We start from the raw sequence: 18,336 nt of genomic DNA, 5'->3' as shown, positions 1-18,336 counted from the left end.
GAAAAGGAGTACGTCAAGGCTGTATATTGCCACCCTGCTTATTTAACTTCTATGCAGAGTACATCATGAGAAACACTGGGCTGGAAGAAACACAAGCTGGAATCAAGATTGCCGGGAGAAATATCAGTAACCTCAGATATGTAGATGACACCACCCTTATGGCAGAAAGTGAAGAGGAACTCAAAAGCCTCTTGATGAAAGTGAAAGAGGAGAGTGAAAAAGTTGGCTTAAAGCTCAACATTCAGAAAATGAAGATCATGGCATTGGGTCCCATCACTTCATGGGAAATAGATGGGGAAGCAGTGTCAGACTTTATTTTTGGGGGCTCCAAAATCACTGCAGATGGTGACTGCAACCATGAAATTAAAAGACGCTTACTCCTTGGAAGGAAAGTTATGACCAACCTAGATAGCATATTCAAAAGCAGAGACATTATTTTGCCAACAAAGGTTCGTCTAGTCAAGGCTATGGTTTTTCCTGTGGTCATGTATGGATGTGAGAGTTGGACTGTGAAGAAGGCTGAGCGCCGAAGAATTGATGCTTTTGAACTGTGGTGTTGGAGAAGACTCTTAAGAGTCCCTTGGACTGCAAGGAGATCCAACCAGTCCATTCTGAAGGAGATCAGCCCTGGGATTTCTTTGGAAGGAATGATGCTAAAGCTGAAACTCCAGTACTTTGGCCACCTCATGCGAAGAGTTGACTCATTGGAAAAGACTCTGATGCTGGGAGGGATTTGGAGGCAAGAGGAGAAGGGGACGACAGAGGATGAGATGGCTGGATGGCATCATTGACTCAATGGACGTGAGTCTGAGTGAACTCCAGGAGTAGGTGATGGACAGGGAGGCCTGGCATGCTGCGATTCATGGGGTTGCAAAGAGTTGGACGTGACTGACTGATCTGATCTGATCTGATTGAATATACTGAGGTTTGCAATTTTTTTGCAAAATTTCTTGAAAAATAATTTTTCATCTGTCTTTAAAATGCAATACTATTTAAATTATGCTCTCGACTGGGAATAAGATTAACAATTAAAAATGGCAAATTTTGGAAATAATCTTGATTCTAAGGAACGTCCAGAGCCATCTGAAAACATCCCAGATAAGAGATGTGGTGCTGTCATTAAACAATCACAACAAACATGACTCCAAAAAAGATGATCCATGACCTTGAGCACAACAGCAGCCAAACTATCAAGGCCTAAGATGAACCCATAAAAAGTCATTATTAAAATGCAGATTATGAGGATAAAAGTTTAGCAGAAACATCTGTGTCTCTTGGGAGAAAAAGTACCCTGAGTAATAATTCCATGAAACCATTGTCTTTATGGTAACTCTAAACACAAACAAAAAACAAGCAGTGTACTTTGGAGGGGAAAAATCAAACTGCTTTGTAATCTCAAGAGGGATCTTGGCTAGAATCACTACAATGAAAAGCAAAATCACACCAAAAATTGAAAAATACTGGAAATTTGATTTATGGTAAAAATTGACGTTAAAGGAGGAAGTTCATAAAGCAAGACAATATTAGGTGGAGGCCTACCTTTCTGATATGGACTTTTCTTTTTCCCCCAAAGAGAGATAGCATGTTAACAAAACAAACAAAGCCCAACTAAACAACAATGCCAAATATTTTAATTGTTAAAAAGAACATAGTTAAATTGAAACTTGACCCTACATAGACTTTCATGTTTGTGTTGTTCACTATATTTATTACAGTGATGGAGTTATATTAACTTGAAAAAACTCTGTAAAATAAGAAAATGTTAACAAGGAAAGGAAAGAGCTTACTATGTGGCACTATACAAGGCACGAGGGATACAAAACTAAAATAGACATAGTCCCTGCTGTCAATCAGCAGTAGGACAGTTAGGAAGCATGAAGAGTACAGAGACATACCCAGAATATTTGTGAGAGTCTTTGGTTAATTGGATGTAATGGAACACAGAGAAGGACATCCAACCTGGAAGGTGGCAGAAGGGAATGAGAAATGAGATCAAGACTGAAGAGGGGCAGAAAATGCTTCTTGAGGGAAATGACATCTATTCTAAGCCAGAGAATAAGAATATTCAGTGAGAATTACATGAATAAAAATACCAATATGTCCCAAAGGGAAGTATGGTGCAAAGAGTATCTCCTTTGGGTAAAGTTGTCCCCCTAACCAAATTTTCAAGAGACTCCATAAGGAAAAACATCTCCAAAGAAGGACTAGTGGGTTTAAGTCATGTCTCCACCATTTACTAGTGTCTTTCTGTGATCCTGAGCAAGTTACCTTTCCCGTGCCTCAATTTCTCATCTGTAAAATGAGAATAATTAAAGTTCCTACCCTCTTGGGTATTGAGAGGATTAATTAAACGTGAAATTCTTAAGACAGTGAAACACACACAGAAATTGCTATAGAAATTAGTTGGTTTTGTTATTATCATTTTTATCATTAGAAATTTGCTGCAAAATTGTTTCCCCAAAGGGTAGTACTACATTGCTTTCAGTAGAGTATAACATTCCCATTTCACTTAAAACAAAACCAAAAAAACTCTACTTTTTAAATAGGCAACGCATTTCTTTCTTTCTTTTTTTTTTTTTAGGCAACACATTTCTTTAACTTAAAAACAATTTGGGTCCTTTTCCATATTTATGAGTTGTCTCTATGTCCTACTTGTATTTATCTACTGGGACTTAAGTGTTTTCTAACTGAAACTGCAGAGAATACAAGCCAAGAAGGGAGATCTCAGAAGAAACCAACTCTGCCAGTATCATGATCTTGGATTTCCAGTATCTAGAACTGTGAGAAAATAAACCAGTCTGCAGTACTTTGCTATGGAAGCTTTAGCAAACTGGTACACTATCTATTCTGTTCTACTGATTTGTTTCTAGTTTTAGTCATTATAGCTTTATTTTATTTTACAGGAGTCCCTCAACCCTGTGTCAACTACAAATTGGCACTTACCTAAAGCACTGCCAACGAGAGAAGAACAAAGGCATTTGCCCTCTGCCTCTACGGAGACTGAACCCCACGCTGCTATAGCTGTTGACCTTCAACACACCCTGAGGGAGTTCAGAGTGGCGTGAGGCACTCTGTGCTCCAGGGAATCTCCTGGGACAGGTCTTTAGATAGTTGGATGTTTTTAGGAACAGATTTTATGGTCTCAACCCTTGCATCTCCTCATATCTAGAGAAACACTAAATCCCTTCATGGTGACATCAGATCCTCACGACTAATAAAAACCTTTTGTAAAATGAGTGCTTCATGGCTCTGAACTCCCCTTCACCAAAACCTTGCACGTTGACTTTCCCCCACTGCTGCTTTGGAGCAGTCTCTCAGAGATATCTGAGATGCTGCCTCCCGGGCTGCAGTCCTCATTTTGCCCCAAATAAAACTTAACTCACAACTCTCAAGTTGTACATCTTTTTTTCAGTCGACACCCGCTACACAAATTCTTATCAGTTATCCATGTCTACTTATGTACCTAATTAACTTTAGAGTCAGTTATTGAAGTTAAGAAAAAACAGCTTGGTGTTTTAATAAGAGTAAATTAACTTGATGAGAATGAGCACATTTATAACATCCAATTCTCCGATATAGAAAAAGTCTATGTCCTTATAAAACCTTATTAATAAATTCTCCAATTAAATTTTATTTTAGGGTTTCTCTCCAGTATTACATTTCTCATGTTAAATAAGTGAGAATTCTTGCTGAATGGCTATTATCTCATTATAGTCACAGTCTTTTTTCTCTTCATATGGATCCTGACTATTTCTTATCAAGTATATTATCAGATATTTGATGATTTAGGCCAGAACTGTTGTGCAATATTAAAAAACTATTTTCCAACTGTTACTGCTACACAAAATGTTTTTAATAAATATTTCTTCCACTATTGCATTCAACCATTTTCTAATTTTTTACTAATATACTAGTTTTTCCACTGACCCTCTGGAAAGTTATAGATATCAAATTATAAAAGTTTAAAATTATAATAATTTTATATCTTCCTATCTAATAGCTATAACTCTTATTTCTGTTTCACATTTTATTGCTTGACTGGAACCGTCAGTTCAGTTCAGTCACTCAGTCACGTCCGGCTCTTTGCGACCCCATGAACTGCAGCATGCCAGGCCTCCCTGTCCATCACCAACTCCTGGAGTTCACCCAAACCCATGTCCATTGAGTCAGTGATGCCATCCAACCATCTCATCCTCTGTCGTCCCCTTTTCCTCCTGCCCTCAATCTTTCCCAGCATCAGGGTCTTTTCAAAGGCGTCAGCTCTTCGCATCAGGTGACCAAAGTATTGGAGTTTCAGCTTCAGCATCAGTCCTTCCAATGAACACCCAGGACTGATTTCCTTTAGGATGGACTGGTTGAATCTCTTTGCAGTCCAAGGGACTCTCAAAGAGTCTTCTTCAACACCACAAAACAACATTAAATTTTAATTGTGGCAGGAGGCATCTTTGCTTTTTTTTCCAGGAATGGGGATGCCTCTAACGTTTCATCATTAAGTATTATGCCTGATCAAGATAAATAGAAACATCTTTTAATAAGGAAGATTAATTTTATTAAAAACATATTTTAGCATTTACTGAGATGAGTTGTAAAAACTATTTGATCTACCAGTATATTACTTAAATTGAATTTTTTTAAATAAGAAAGACAAACTGAATTTTATGAAAACACTTTTTAGCATTTATTGAGATGAGTTGTAAAAACTATTTGATTTACCAATATTTTACTTAATAGCCATAGAGTTTTAAACTAGAAACCAGCCTATAAATGAAGACGAAAAAGGAGTTCAAAGGAGAGGTCTGGGATGGAGATATGTCTGTGTGTTGTACACAGATGGCATTTAATACCATACGACCAGAGGAGATCCCCTAAGTAGTGGGAGCATACATCAGAGAAAAGTCAGAACAGAGGCACTCCAAGTTTTTAGAACTCATGAAGATGAAGAGAAGTGAGGAGTAGCCAGTAGATATGAAGATAACCAAGGGAATTTGGCATCCCAGAAGACAAGCAATGGGTTTCACGGATGAAGGTGATCAGCTGTGGCAAGACTGTTAATAAGTCAAGATGAGGACTGAGAGTTGACACTGTATTTTGCAAATTGACAGTCACTGATGACCTTGATAAGAACAGTTTCAGGAGATTCGAGGTGAAACTTTTGATTGGAATGATCAACTCCAAGACAGAATGAGAAAACTGTGCTTGTGCTGGGCAAATTCAGCCCATTTTTATGCCTAGATTATCAATGTCCCAGAGCCTCAGTAAATCAAGGTTCTCTTCTCCAGATGAAAAAAACTTGAGAAGCAAACTTAAGAAACTTCAGTGGAAAGAAGTAGAAGCTGAGTTTGGGCTCTGATGCTGGAATGCCTGGATCCAAATTCCAGATCTGTCCCTCCCCACCTCTGCAGCCTTGAGAAAGCCAGTGAGAATCCCCAAGGCTGTTTTTCATCTATAAAATGAGGTGATACATTTTTTAAAGGGTAGTTGCAAGGTTTCAATTTTTAAAAATGCACTCAAACCCCCTACACCAATATGACTCTTCTCACTTTTTAAGTCTCCTGGATATTTTTTTTTCCTGTTCCTTGTCTTGTGGCCAAGTTTTAAGATGGTGAAATTCAGATTTACTTCAAACATAAACCACTTTTTTGCATATAGTTTCCTATGAATCCTAAAGGGCTTCAAAAGGCCACTAAAATATGTGAATCCTTTTGAAGTTCATTGTGTTGGCCATTTTGCCTAAAAATTAATCCTGTCACAAACCAAGTAGATTAAATGATTAACTAGGAATAAAGAGGTAAGAGTGGAAATTAAAAAAAAAAATCGAAGAGTTTTGCTATACATGGAGCAGTGAAAGGGGAAAGGGGATAATGGTAGAAAGTGAAATGTGGAGCCAAAGGAGGGTTGCTATTTGTTTTTTAGATAAAATAAAGTCAGCTTGTCTGTGTGCTGTTGGGGATGAGCCAATGGAGCAGCGAAAACAGATGGTGCAGGAAAGAGAGAAGATGATCAATTGTTGAAGTTATATCCTGGAGGAGGTGAGGGTAGACCAGATCTGCTGCACAAGTGGAGGGATTATCCTTGAATCTTGAACACAGAACACACAGAGGAACAGGAGAGAAGGAAGATGAGGTGTAAAGATGCAGGTAAGTGGGTAGCTCAGTTGAAACACTTGGAAATTCTCTTCTGATTGTTTCTTATCTCTTTTTGGAAGAGAAAGGTACGCTCATTTGCTGAAAGTGAGAATGGAGAGAGAGGTGACAAGATTTGAGGAGGTGGAAGTGTGAAAGAATTACCTAAACAGATGTGCATGTATTTCTTTTATAATGTTGAGCAATAATAAATTTATTTTGAAAACTCCTTTAATCATCCCATTGCCTTCAGGATAAAAGGGCTTTCCTCATAGCTCAGTTGGTAAAGAATTCACCTGGAATGTGGGAGACCTGGGTTTAATCTCTGGGTCGGGAAGATCCGCTGGAGAAGGGATAGGTTATCCACTCCAGTATTCCGGCCTGGAGAATTCCATGGGGTCGCAAAGAGTTGGACGCAACTTTCACTTCACTCCACTTCTTCAGGATAAATAAAAATACATCAGCATCATATTAAAGATTATTCTTCCTCTTCTTCATAAACCTTAATCTCATCTCCTGCCACGTTCTCGTCACAATCTATGTTCTGTCTTCATCAGTTACTTCAGAGTTCTCAAAAGACATATTTAATGCTCCCTATGGCAGACTGAATTTTCCAAAGATGACTGCAACAATCTATCTCATCTCACCTGACCTTGTGCAATGTGACCTTGACAAGTAGATTTTCTCCATCCTCTCAAATCTATGATTGTTTTGACGAATAGAATACAGTGGAAATGACACTGTCAGTTTCGGGAGTAGCCCTTACCTAGCCTGGCAGTTTCTGTCCTTGCTCCTTTTAGTATGCTTGCTTTTGGGTACAGCCTCTTGGAACCCAGGTACCATGTTATGAGAAGCAAAAGCTGCATAGCCAAAAGCAGGCACTTCTGATGGGCCGTCCCAGCTGGGCTCCCAACCACACCCAGGATGAGACGCCAGCCATGTGAGTGAATCATCTGGGAATGTCTAACCCCACTGAACTTACAGATGACTGAGTGCCAGACTACATCTGACTGCAATCACATAAGAGACCCGAATTAGGAACATCCTAGATGAAGAAAGTCAATCCACAGGCTGTGAGAAAGATGTTATTTAGGCCCCTAGATCACAGGGTGATTGGCTGTGCAACAGGAGATAACCAGAACTGTTGAGCACTGACCAGGGAGACAGCAGTCATCATGGTAATGGTGGTAGTGGTAGATAGGTGATTTAGGATAAAGTCATGGTTCTGCTGCTCCCTGGCTGTGATCTTAGCAGGCGACTTAAATTCCTGAACTTCATTTTTCCATAAATGGGGATAATAATAGTCACCTCTGCTGGCCTTAGCTGATGCTGAAGAAGGCATAAAGGTTTCCACCTTCCATCTTAGGCTTTAGCTTAGCCCACTGAGGAAAGAACTTTCTCACCTATCATTTTACCTTTTCTCTTTATACCCACAAACCAGCTCTTCCCCGTGAGAAGAGCTGTTGGTAATACAACTTGTTGGGTGTACATTTTACCAGTGACCAAAGTTATTGCATTGTGTGTGTACCTGTGAGCATGACCTGTTTTGTCTATAATTAGCTGGACAAGGAAAGTCCAGCCAGCCTTAACAGTGCAAATACTCAGTAAGTGTACTCAACAGTCTGCACTCATGGAGCCGGTTTCATTAAGGATATAGATAGGGAAGCAGAGGAAGCTACTTCAGCCTTGAGATAAAGTAGTGTTCTCCAATCAAGCTCTAAGAGAGCATTAGGCATTATGAAAAGTAGCATTGTATTTGTCATATGGCGGCTAATCCATTCTGTTTACAGCTTCCCCAATAGAATGGAACAGCAAGAGCTGGTTTAAGAACCAAAGCCCAGCCCCATAACCCTAATAAGCTCCTACTGTTCTCTAGCATTCAGTTCAAGACTGCCCCTTCCCTCATGCAGGTTGTGTTAGGTTGCCCTTACCTGAGGTGCCATTTCTCCTTATGCAGAATTTACATTACTTGTCATGTTCATATTTTAATTTGACACTTCCAATAGTCAGTGAACCTCTTTAGAAAAGGGAAAAGAAAGGTCCTCCATTCAAAGTGTTGACATATGGCAGGATCTCAATCAATATTCGTGTAACAAATTAACAACTTATATACATTACAAATTTTAAGGACATATGGATGCCTGTGTGTTAGGTGTGCCGTGTGAGTGCAACACTCACCTGCCCCTTCCCCATTCTTTCAACACAAATAGTCAAAACCTAGATAAGGATTTTAAGGTTATACTTCAACTTTAGCAGTTAAGGTATAAAAGTTATTACTCAAATTATGTAGAAAACTTTGTGATAATTATTTAAATAAATATTAATTAATATAATTAAACATTAATATATTGTAATAAATCTTAATATCAGATATTGTCTATTCAATAACTTTATCAATATTATTTTATTAAATATTTACTTTATAAATATTTATATATTTATTTATATATAATAAAAATATTTTTATTTATCAATAATGAATTGATTTCACATAACAAAGGTTCTTCTAATTGAAGAGTGAACATTTTGAAATCATAAGTTGATAAATAATTATAAAATAACAGGTTTGACATTCCAAAAATCAATTTTTAAAGCCTCTATATTAAATTATTATTAATGCTGCCAAAAAGCAAGACTAAAATTTGGGCACTATTATTCCAAATATGTAATGTACTATAGATATCATAGTACAATGAACAGTAACTATCTAGGAGTCACACATAAAAATATTTACTTATATACCTTCATCATCAGTATTGAGTTTGGTTTCCAGTTCTGCAATCTTGTGTCTTATTTTAAGCACTGAGAGTTGCACTATATCGCTATTACTGAACACATTTAGTTGATTATGATTCAATTAAAAATAATATGAAAAGAATAACACATGGTAACTCACTACTTCAGAAACACCATACTATGAAATATCACTCACTGATGGTCTGGTCGAGAACAAGGAATCAAGAAAAAAACACAGGCTTCTGATAACCTGGGTCCAGAAGGACACTCAAATGCACTAAAGCTCAAAGCTCTCCATGTAACCACTTAACACTCTTTATTCTTAAAGTTGACCCCAAAAAGTCTGACAGTTTTTGGTTATCTGGTTTCTCAAAGCCCAACAAATGAGCTGCAAATTACTATAGAAAGGAATAGCTAGGACAACAGGTAACAACTGGCAACCTGATATAAACAGAAAAAAAGAAGCACTAAAAAAAAATACATACGTAACACTATAGAGATAATCTATTTAGGACATCATAAGCATAGTAGTTCTCAAAATATAATAGAATCATTTATTCAGTACATATTTTTGAATGCCTATTATGTTAGAGGCATTGTGATAAGTGCTGAAGATATACCCAAGTAAGAAGAGCAATATGCAGCAGCCAACTTCCACTGAATGTTTATCACAAGCCAATGCTGAGTGTTACAAACATTTCATTTAGTCCTGGTAACGACCACATGATGTGTGAGATAAACATTTCTACTACAGTCTTAGATTTGAGAATACAGCAGCTTAGAGGTTCATTAACTTGCCCAAGATCATGTAGTTGCTGAGTGAAGAGTGCTGGGATTTGAATTTGTACAGGATTCCTCTAAAGTACTGGTACCTATACTCTACTGTTTCAGGGACTACAGAACCTGTCCTCAGAGGGCTTACAGCTTACTGTCAGACCAAGAATTGACTGAGCAACTAAAAGAGTGTGTTTGGACCTGTTAACAGTGGAAAGCAAAGGAAGCTATAAAGACCACTGCTTCCACACAGGCGGGTCTACCCTCCTGTGGCCTACTGGTGGGGACAGGGGAACCTTAAAAAACAAAACAAAACAAAAACTGCTTAAAATGTTCCAAAGTTTTAGTAAGAATGCTTATATGGAGAATTTTAAGAAGTATATATATAGGAGGGGCTTCATTTTTACAAAATGTCACCAATTCTTAAGTGCTTCTAAAGGGATGAACGGAGCTGGCAATGGCACCCCACTCCAGTACTCTTGCTTGGAAAATCCCATGGACGGAGGAGCCTGGTAGGCTGCAGTCCGTGGGGTCGCTAAGAGTCAGACACGACTGAGCAACTTCACTTTCACCTTTTACTTTCATGCGTTGGAGAAAGAAATGGCAACCCACTCCAGTATTCTTGCCTGGAGAATTCCAGGGATGAGGGAGCCTGGTGGGCTGCCATCTATGGGGTCGCACAGAGTCGCACACGACTGAAGCGACTTAGCAGCAGCAAAGGGATAAAACAGCAGTATAATAACTGAACAAAATGTCTGGCAATTGAAACAGAAAACCTGAACCTACTGGAACATCAAAAGTGCACACACACATTTTAGCATTAGAGCATATGCACATAGTACACTCCATTTGACTTGATCTTGAAGGCAGTTCAAAACCTGCCTCTTTGTAACACCAAATGTACCAGGTAAATGAATCTATACTGCTTTCAGATGTCACCAGCTCTGCCCGGATATCAGTGACCCTGCAGCTGTCACATCGGCCTCAGGGGCTTCGACCTTGAGCCCTGGACCCCCCCACCCCCCAGACACCGGCCTTCGCGTTGGCGGCGTGGCCGTGACCCCCACACCCGGCGGGAGTGCGCGCTGGTCCCCAACTCACTTCAGGTGCATTTCTTCCTGTAACTCCAATTTAAGACGGTCGGTGCTCACATCGTTGAAGTTGTCGCCTCTTCCTTCCAACATAGCGTCAGTTCAGAGGCCACCCACGCCCTCCCCTCACACAGCTGACACTAGACCTGAGGGGACACTCAGAAGCCGGGTGAGGGGAAGATCTCACAGCCGTTGTCGGGGGAACGGCCTCGCTCTCGGCCAGGCTCCTTGTAACGTCACAGGGCGGCGCTTGTAACGTCACAGGGCGGCGCCGTCAGGCTGGGTCTCTCAGTGGTTCACAGGTGTTAGAGGGCCAGTACTGGAAGTTTCGAATTGAATTGTTTAAACAGAACGTGATGTAGTGGCATGTTAGACGGATAGGGTGTTTAGTGTCCAAAAGAACAATCCTGGGTTGTGGGCCAAAGATAATTGGCAGCATTGTGAGGCATCAATTCAATTAAATACAATTGAAGGCTTATTTTGTACAAAGTGATGTGTAAGATACCAAGTACGTGCACTGGCTTCAAAGAATCTAGTTTAACTGAAAAGTGCAAAAGAACTCTCCTCACAGGATGTCAATATCACATGGTATGGCAAATTTAGTACTCCTAACTTCTGTGCCCAACCTGAGGCAGGTTGTGGGGAGCGAGGTGCTGGTCACCTCTCAGACATTCACCAGTGTCTGTTCTGTCTTGGTGGCTCCCCTTCTGGTCCTTAGCCACTGTTCTTAGTTCTCTCATAGATTGGGGAGGTGGGGTGAGAGTGAGCTGGATGTTAGAGAGATCGTCACATATTTTCCCAAATCTGATTCACACATAAATCATAGCTTTTGAAATGTCAAAATCTAAGAACTGATGGGTTTATTCTCTAGTTTGTCTATAGAACTCCTGCTCCTTTGGGTCAGGAGAGTCAGAAATGCTCTCTGCCTCTAATGCTGCTTCCAGCATCACTACACGCTTCCATCTTCATGTAAAAACCCACTCCTCTGATACGCCATCTTGGGTGTAACACCATCCACTTTTCCCCTTGCTTCACCCAGACTTACTAGTCACAACCTGTCTACTGACTGACTAAAAAGGTAATCCTTCCACTGTCAATCTTTCTTCACCCTTCAGTTTGCAACTCCCAGCACTTTAATTTCCACCCCACTTCCACAGTTACAGACTGAATACTGTCATCAGTGTGGTTTTAGTTCAAAAGCCTTAATTTAAAAACTGCTGTTGATCTGAAACGGCAACCCACAAACAAGTGAACAGAGTAGAATGAAGTGAAAGGGACAAGTAGGTTTCTGTTGCTGACCTGTGCTCTAAGATAATTTTTTAAACTCCAGGCTCCATTAATTGTCATTCCATTTCTTAAATAAGGCAGAGACTGACTGAAGGCTATTTACTAATTCGACTTTATTTCCATTTCAACTAGAACATTATCCTTGGCCCTAGGAAAAGGCTCTGATTCTGTGTTCCTGAAATACAAGCCCATGAATACATCTGAGGCCAAGTAAATCAAAGACAGTTTATTCACAAAGTGCACTCTTTAGCTTCAAATAAAGTCTAATAAAGTAAATAGCAATTGGAGATTCAGAAATATCAGAAAGGACTATAGTATGAAAACCAATGCCAAATTTTTTAAAATCAAGAAACAAAAGTAAAATGCCATTAGCTATTTTTATAACATGTTTGTAGCTTACAGGTCTGTGAATATCCTGTCTTCTGCCAAAGTGGACACCATTATGCCATTCACGATGGATAAATGCCTAAAGTCTTCACATTCTTTACCTGAATTATGAATAAAATCTTTCTAATAATTTAATTCATTGGCTTTTTGGTATATACAATTTTAACGACTGAATCCCAAAATAAAAATTATTTACCGTACATTAACTCAACTGTTTATATTTTAGTTTTCACTAAATTTTAGCCTTTTGGAAAAACTTACAGTAGAAGTGATTACATTTTTGTCCAACTGAACTGATAATAATCACTTTGTATTGTTACAATACCAACCACAGTCCGAAATTTCCTAGGCTCCTAATAGATCAGTAACAGTATAAATCTAGAAGACTTAATTCTAGAAGACTTAAAAATCTGTTTGTAATCATTTAAAATCAAAAAGACTGTCCCATTTACTAACAAAGAGATAAACTACCAAATAATTTTTATAGAAACTCATTTTAATTTTCATGATTAGTCTATTCCTTGTTTTGAAAAAGTCTTTTAAATGTTATGCAAGAATTCTTTTCATTTAGGATCACAGTTTTTGTTTAGCTTACATACTGACAATTCTGACAAGCACCCTAAAAAAAAGTCCACAATTAGTGCAAAAAGAGGAAACAACATTTTAAGTCATTCCTTCCCAGTACACATAGAACTAAGGTTACTAAGTGCCAATTTTATGTATATGTGAATATAATATAATGATTTCCTACTTCACTTTCTGAAAGACAGCAAATACAAAAATAGTTTAACATTAGGTTTAATGAGGTTTATAGCACATCTATTATTAGTCTTATTTTAACTGCAAAAATATTTTAGCCACATTTAGAAAAAAATAAATTCACAGAGAATGTTAACTATATTTCTAAAGATCAGATGCAAGAATACTGATTCTTTTCCACAGAAGTAGAATACATGACATAAAGCTTATGAAATAGTCACTTTGTAGGAATGAATACATTTTAAAAATCCTGGTTAACCTGTGAGGATTATCACATTAGCCTATTTAACAAAACTGCATCCGTCTATAAGGCTTTGGTATAGGCAATGCATAGCACTTCCATCACTTATCTTTCTTCTTTGCCCCGTTCTTCTCTGGCCCCTCTTTCTGCTCATCTTTCTCCCCTTTCAGGTTTGCACTTGCTCCTCCTCCTGGATTTTCCCCCTTAGAATTATCAATGATTTTATAGTCCTCAAGCAGTGTGTGTCCTGTTTGTTTTGCAGTTTTCTTCACCATTGCTTTGATGCCAATGTTGTCAATATTATAGGCAGTTACACCAACATTGATGGCAGAATCTACTGCGTTGTGTGTAGCTTCTCCTGCAGTATGCCCATATCTTTAAAAGAAAGATTAGAGAAAGCACAACAAAATTACAAATACAAATCAAAGTTTTCTGAATTTTAGTGTTAAATAGCTCACATGATTAGTATGTTATCCTTAGAAGCAAAATCAAAGATTATGTTTCAATTTAATGAATAATGTAAAACACAGTAAAGAATAAAATCACACTGTGCACACACTCTATTTTCTCCTTCAGTAAAAATACTACGAAAATAAACTGAGGCTGAGATTAATGCAATGAAGACTGTTTATGCTGAGTGTAAATTTTAATAAAGGTTGTTAATCAGTCATTATTTCCTGTTTTGTCTCTTTCTGGAAATATGAGAGAATTTTAACTGAAACAACTATCAGTTCAGTCGCTCAGTCGTGTCCGACTCTTTGCGACCGCATGAATCGCAGCTCGCCAGGCCTCCCTGTCCATCACCAACTCCCGGAGTTTACCCAAACTCATGTCCATCGAGTCAGTGATGCCATCCAGCCATCTCATCCTCTGTCGTCCCCTTCTCCTACTGCCCCCAATCCCTCCCAGCATCAGAGTCTTTCCCAATGAGTCAACTCTTTGCATGAGGTGGCCAAAGTATTGGAGTTTCAGCTTTAGCATCATTCCTTCCAAAGAAATCCCAGGGCTGATCTCCTTTAGAATGGACTGGTTGGATCTCCTTGCAGTCCAAGGGACTCTCAAGAGTCTTCTCCAACACTACAGTTCAAAAGCATCAATTCTTCAGTGTTCAGTTTTCTTCACGGTCCAACTCTCACATCCATACATGACCACAGGAAAAACCATAGCCTTGACTAGACGGACTTTGTTGGCAAAGTAATGTCTCTGCTTTTGAATAAGCTATCTGGGTTGGTCATAACTTTTCTTCCAAGGAGTCTTTTAATTTCATGGCTACAATCACCATCTGCAGTGATTTTGGAGCCCAAAAAAATAAAGTCTGACACTGTTTCCCCATCTATCTGCCATGAAGTAATGGGACCAGATGCCATGATCTTCATTTTCTGAGTGTTGAGCTTTAAGCCCACTTTTTCACTCTCCACTTTCACTTTCATCAGGAGGCTTTTTAGTTCCTCTTCACTTTCTGCCATAAGGGTGGTGTCATCTCCATATCTGAGGTTATTGATATTTCTCCCGGAAATCTTGATTCCAGCTTGTGCTTCTTCCAGCCCAGTGTTTCTCATGATGTACTCTGCATATAAGTTAAATAAACAGGGTGACAATATACAGCCTTGACGAACTCCTTTTCCTATTTGGAACCAATCTGTTGTTCCATGTCCAGTTCTAACTGTTGCTTCCTGACCTACATATAGGTTTCTCAAGAGGCAGGTCAGGTGGTCTGGCATTCCCATCTCTTTCAGAATTTTCCACAGTTTATTGTGATCCACACAGTCAAAGGCTTTGGCATGGTCAATAAAGCAGAAATAGATGCTTTTCTGGAACTCTCTTGCTTTTTCCATGATCCAGTGGATGTTGGCAATTTGATCTCTGGTCCTCTGCCTTTTCTAAAACCAGCTTGAACATCTGGAAGTTCACGGTTCACGTATTGCTGAAGCCTGACTTGGAGAATTTTGAGCATTACTTTACTAGCGGGTGAGATGAGTGCAATTGTGCGGTAGTTTGAGCATTCTCTGGCATTGCCTTTCTTTGGGACTGGAATAAAAACTGACCTTTTCCAGTCCTGTGGCCACTGCTGAGTTTTCCAAATTTGCTGGCATGTTGAGTGCAGCACTTTCACAGCATCATCTTTCAGGATTTGAAAGAGCTCAGCTGGAATTCCATCACCTCCACTAGCTTTGTTCGTAGTGATGCTTTCTAAGGCCAACTTGACTTCACATTCCAGGATGTCTGGCTCTCGGTCAGTGATCACACCATCGTGATTATCTGGGTCATGAAGATCTTTTTTGTACAGTTCTTCTGTGTATTCTGGCCACCTCTTCTTAGTATCTTCTGCTTCTGTTAGGTCCATACCATTTTTGTCCTTTATCGAGCCCATCTTTGCATGAAATGTTCCTTTGGTATCTCTAATTTTCTTGAAGAGATCTCTAGTCTTTCCCATTCTGTTGTTTTCCTCTATTTCCTTGCATTGATAGCTGAAGAAAGCTTTCTTATCTCTCCTTGCTATTCTTTGGAACTCTGCATTCAGATGGGTGTATCTTTCCTTTTCTCCTTTGCTTTTCGCTTCTCTTCTTTTCACAGCTATTTGTAAGGCCTCTTCAGACAGCCATTTTGCTTTTTTGCATTTCTTTTTCATGGGAATGGTCTTGATCCCTGTCTCTTATACAATGTCACAAACCTCTGTCCATAGTTCTTCAGGCACTCTATTAGATCTAGTCCCTTAAATCTATTTCTCACTTCCACTGTATAATATAAGGGATTTGATTTAGGTCATACCTGAATGGTCTAGTGGTTTTCCCTACCTTCTTCAATTTCAGTCTGAATTTGGCAATAAGGAATTCATGATGTGAGCCACAGTCAGCTCCCGGTCTTACAACTATAGGTCACTATAAATGGTTTTGAGTTCTAACTTAGACTCTAGTTAAGCCTTTCAAACTACTGGAATCTGAGTTTGTCTCTAAACAGAGATTCTACAACTTTCTCTCTCACTCCACTCCACACTACTGCAGACTCAATGGCCTTCCTGCTGTTCTTTGAACCCACCAAGCACACATGTAGTGGCCCTATGACCTTCATACTGGCTGGTATCCACTTAAGACTACTCTCACCACAGGTATCCACATGGCTAACTGCCTCACCTTCTTCAAGTCAGGTATAATCCTCTTAGCATTTAACCTATTTTAATTGCCTCATCCCACAGCCAATCAATCCTCCCTTAACAGCTCTTTCTTCTCTAACTTAATGCCTGTTTCTTCTATGGAACTGACTCACTGGAAAAGACCCTGATGCTGCAAAAGATTGCAGGTAGGAAAAGGGGATGACAGAGAATGAAATGGCTGGATGGCATCACCAACTCAATGAACAGGAGTTTGAGCAAGCTCTGGAAGCTGGTGATGGAAAGGGAAAACTGGCATGCTACAGTCACAAAGAGTCGGACATGACTGAGCGACTGAACTGACAACTACAGAACAACTTTCTAAACACCAAAGCAAAAACCCCCACTGTTTTTGTTTTGCTTGTTTGTCTCACTAGAATATAAACCCCATTATAAAAGGATCTCTTTGCTTTGTTCATTAATGTATCTTAAGTACTTAGAACAGTGCCTAATACCTAATATTTGTTGAATGAATAAAATAAGTAAGCCCTGCCCTAGCCATCTAAGAGCTTCCTGGGTTCTCAAGTAGAGCAAAGGACTGGGGAAATTGTAAAACATCACACAAAGCAGTTACTTCTGACCATAATCAATACAATTGATGGTGTTTAATACCATTTCCATAAGAAAATACAACTTGAGGCGTATACAAGGACACTAAACCTTATTCTACTTTGTTTTACTCTTTACCTTTTTCTAAGTACCAGGCTTTAAAATCTTTTCCTGTCCATAGGTTTCCCCAAATAGAGGACTGCTTAAACAACAAACAAGAACAAAGAGGCAAAATTCTACAGTCTTTTTTTCCAGAACATTCTGAAGTTTCCTAGATGCTTTGTGACCAGTATCTGGACATTTTTTCTTACACTGGATCAGATCTCCAAATTAACAAGTCCTCTATTAGTATCAGTCTGGCCTTCTGTGGTTTGCGATCCTACTGGTTTATTCATGTTTTTTGTTTTTTTTCAACTTCAGTGCTGGAAATATGCAATAATCTTATAATGCTTCTGAATATTCCATTCACAATGTTAGAGCACAGCAGAGCCTACAATCTGTCAAACCTTATGTCTATACCACTCTTGACTGGGGTTTTCACAACAGTTACCCAATGGAAAAGCTCCTGACTGCTTTTTGCCAGTCCCTGCTGCTTTGCAACCCCTCGGAATTCCACAGAATTGCTGATGTTGCAAAAGACATGGGGCTTTCTCACAGTCAATTACGCCCCGGTCACAAATACAGTCATCATGTGGCAATGGCTCAGGCTCAATGAGAAGAAAGGGGCGGAGGCAGTTTCAGCACTGGAAGGGTGCCCCAAACTCCTGGTTGAGCAGGTCCCTCTCAGGGCTTCTCTCTCCAGGCCTGGGTTAACTGCAGTCAAGTGACATGATGACTGAAGAATGTGGCCATATTAGTGTTTGGAGAAAACTACTAAACTGGGAGTCAGAAAATGAAGATTCTAATATCAAATGGGCCAACAGTTAGCCATGTGACCCAGGTGAAGTCCCCACCTCTCTGTACCTCATAAAATTTCCTCTCCTTTATGAGATGTGTATGTGAAAGCACTTTGAAAATTCCATAGGACTAAATATATTTTTAAAGACCCTACAGAACAGTTTTTCAGAAGTTGTGTTTATTTTTTAAATATCTTCTCACTCATCACCTCTGCTTCCCAACATGCCCAGGAGCCAGGATTCCTGGCAGACATCCCTTTCTCCTCTCTTGCCTTAATAATTCTTCAGTTCTTCTCTTTATTCAGACTCAAACTACACCGTTAAAGACTCCTAGAAAGCCTATCTC

General features: G+C 39.2%; 2 protein-coding genes across 8 annotated transcripts in view; both read right to left on the bottom strand.

Moving 5' to 3' along the window:
• Positions 1-11,469, bottom strand: part of CCDC169 (coiled-coil domain containing 169) — a 36,977-nt gene extending 25,508 nt beyond the window's left edge. The window contains 2 exon segments of the mRNA XM_059892229.1: positions 8,865-8,944; positions 10,734-11,469. Coding sequence (XP_059748212.1) covers positions 8,865-8,944; positions 10,734-10,816 — 163 coding nt within the window. The 5' untranslated portion in view covers positions 10,817-11,469.
• Positions 11,470-12,106: 637 nt separating this feature from the next.
• SPART (spartin) overlaps positions 12,107-18,336 on the bottom strand; it is a 31,859-nt gene continuing 25,629 nt past the window's right edge. For 6 of the 7 annotated variants that reach the window (XM_010810718.4, XM_005213641.5, XM_005213642.4 and 3 more), the window contains one exon: positions 12,107-13,772. In XM_010810718.4, coding sequence (XP_010809020.1) covers positions 13,499-13,772 — 274 coding nt within the window. In that variant the 3' untranslated portion in view covers positions 12,107-13,498. 7 annotated transcript variants of the gene reach the window in all.

The sequence above is a fragment of the Bos taurus genome, chromosome 12 (genome assembly GCF_002263795.3).
Source record: "Bos taurus isolate L1 Dominette 01449 registration number 42190680 breed Hereford chromosome 12, ARS-UCD2.0, whole genome shotgun sequence".
In the NCBI taxonomy this organism is placed as follows: Eukaryota; Metazoa; Chordata; class Mammalia; order Artiodactyla; family Bovidae; genus Bos; species Bos taurus.
This window is presented reverse-complemented; position numbering and strand designations above follow the sequence as displayed.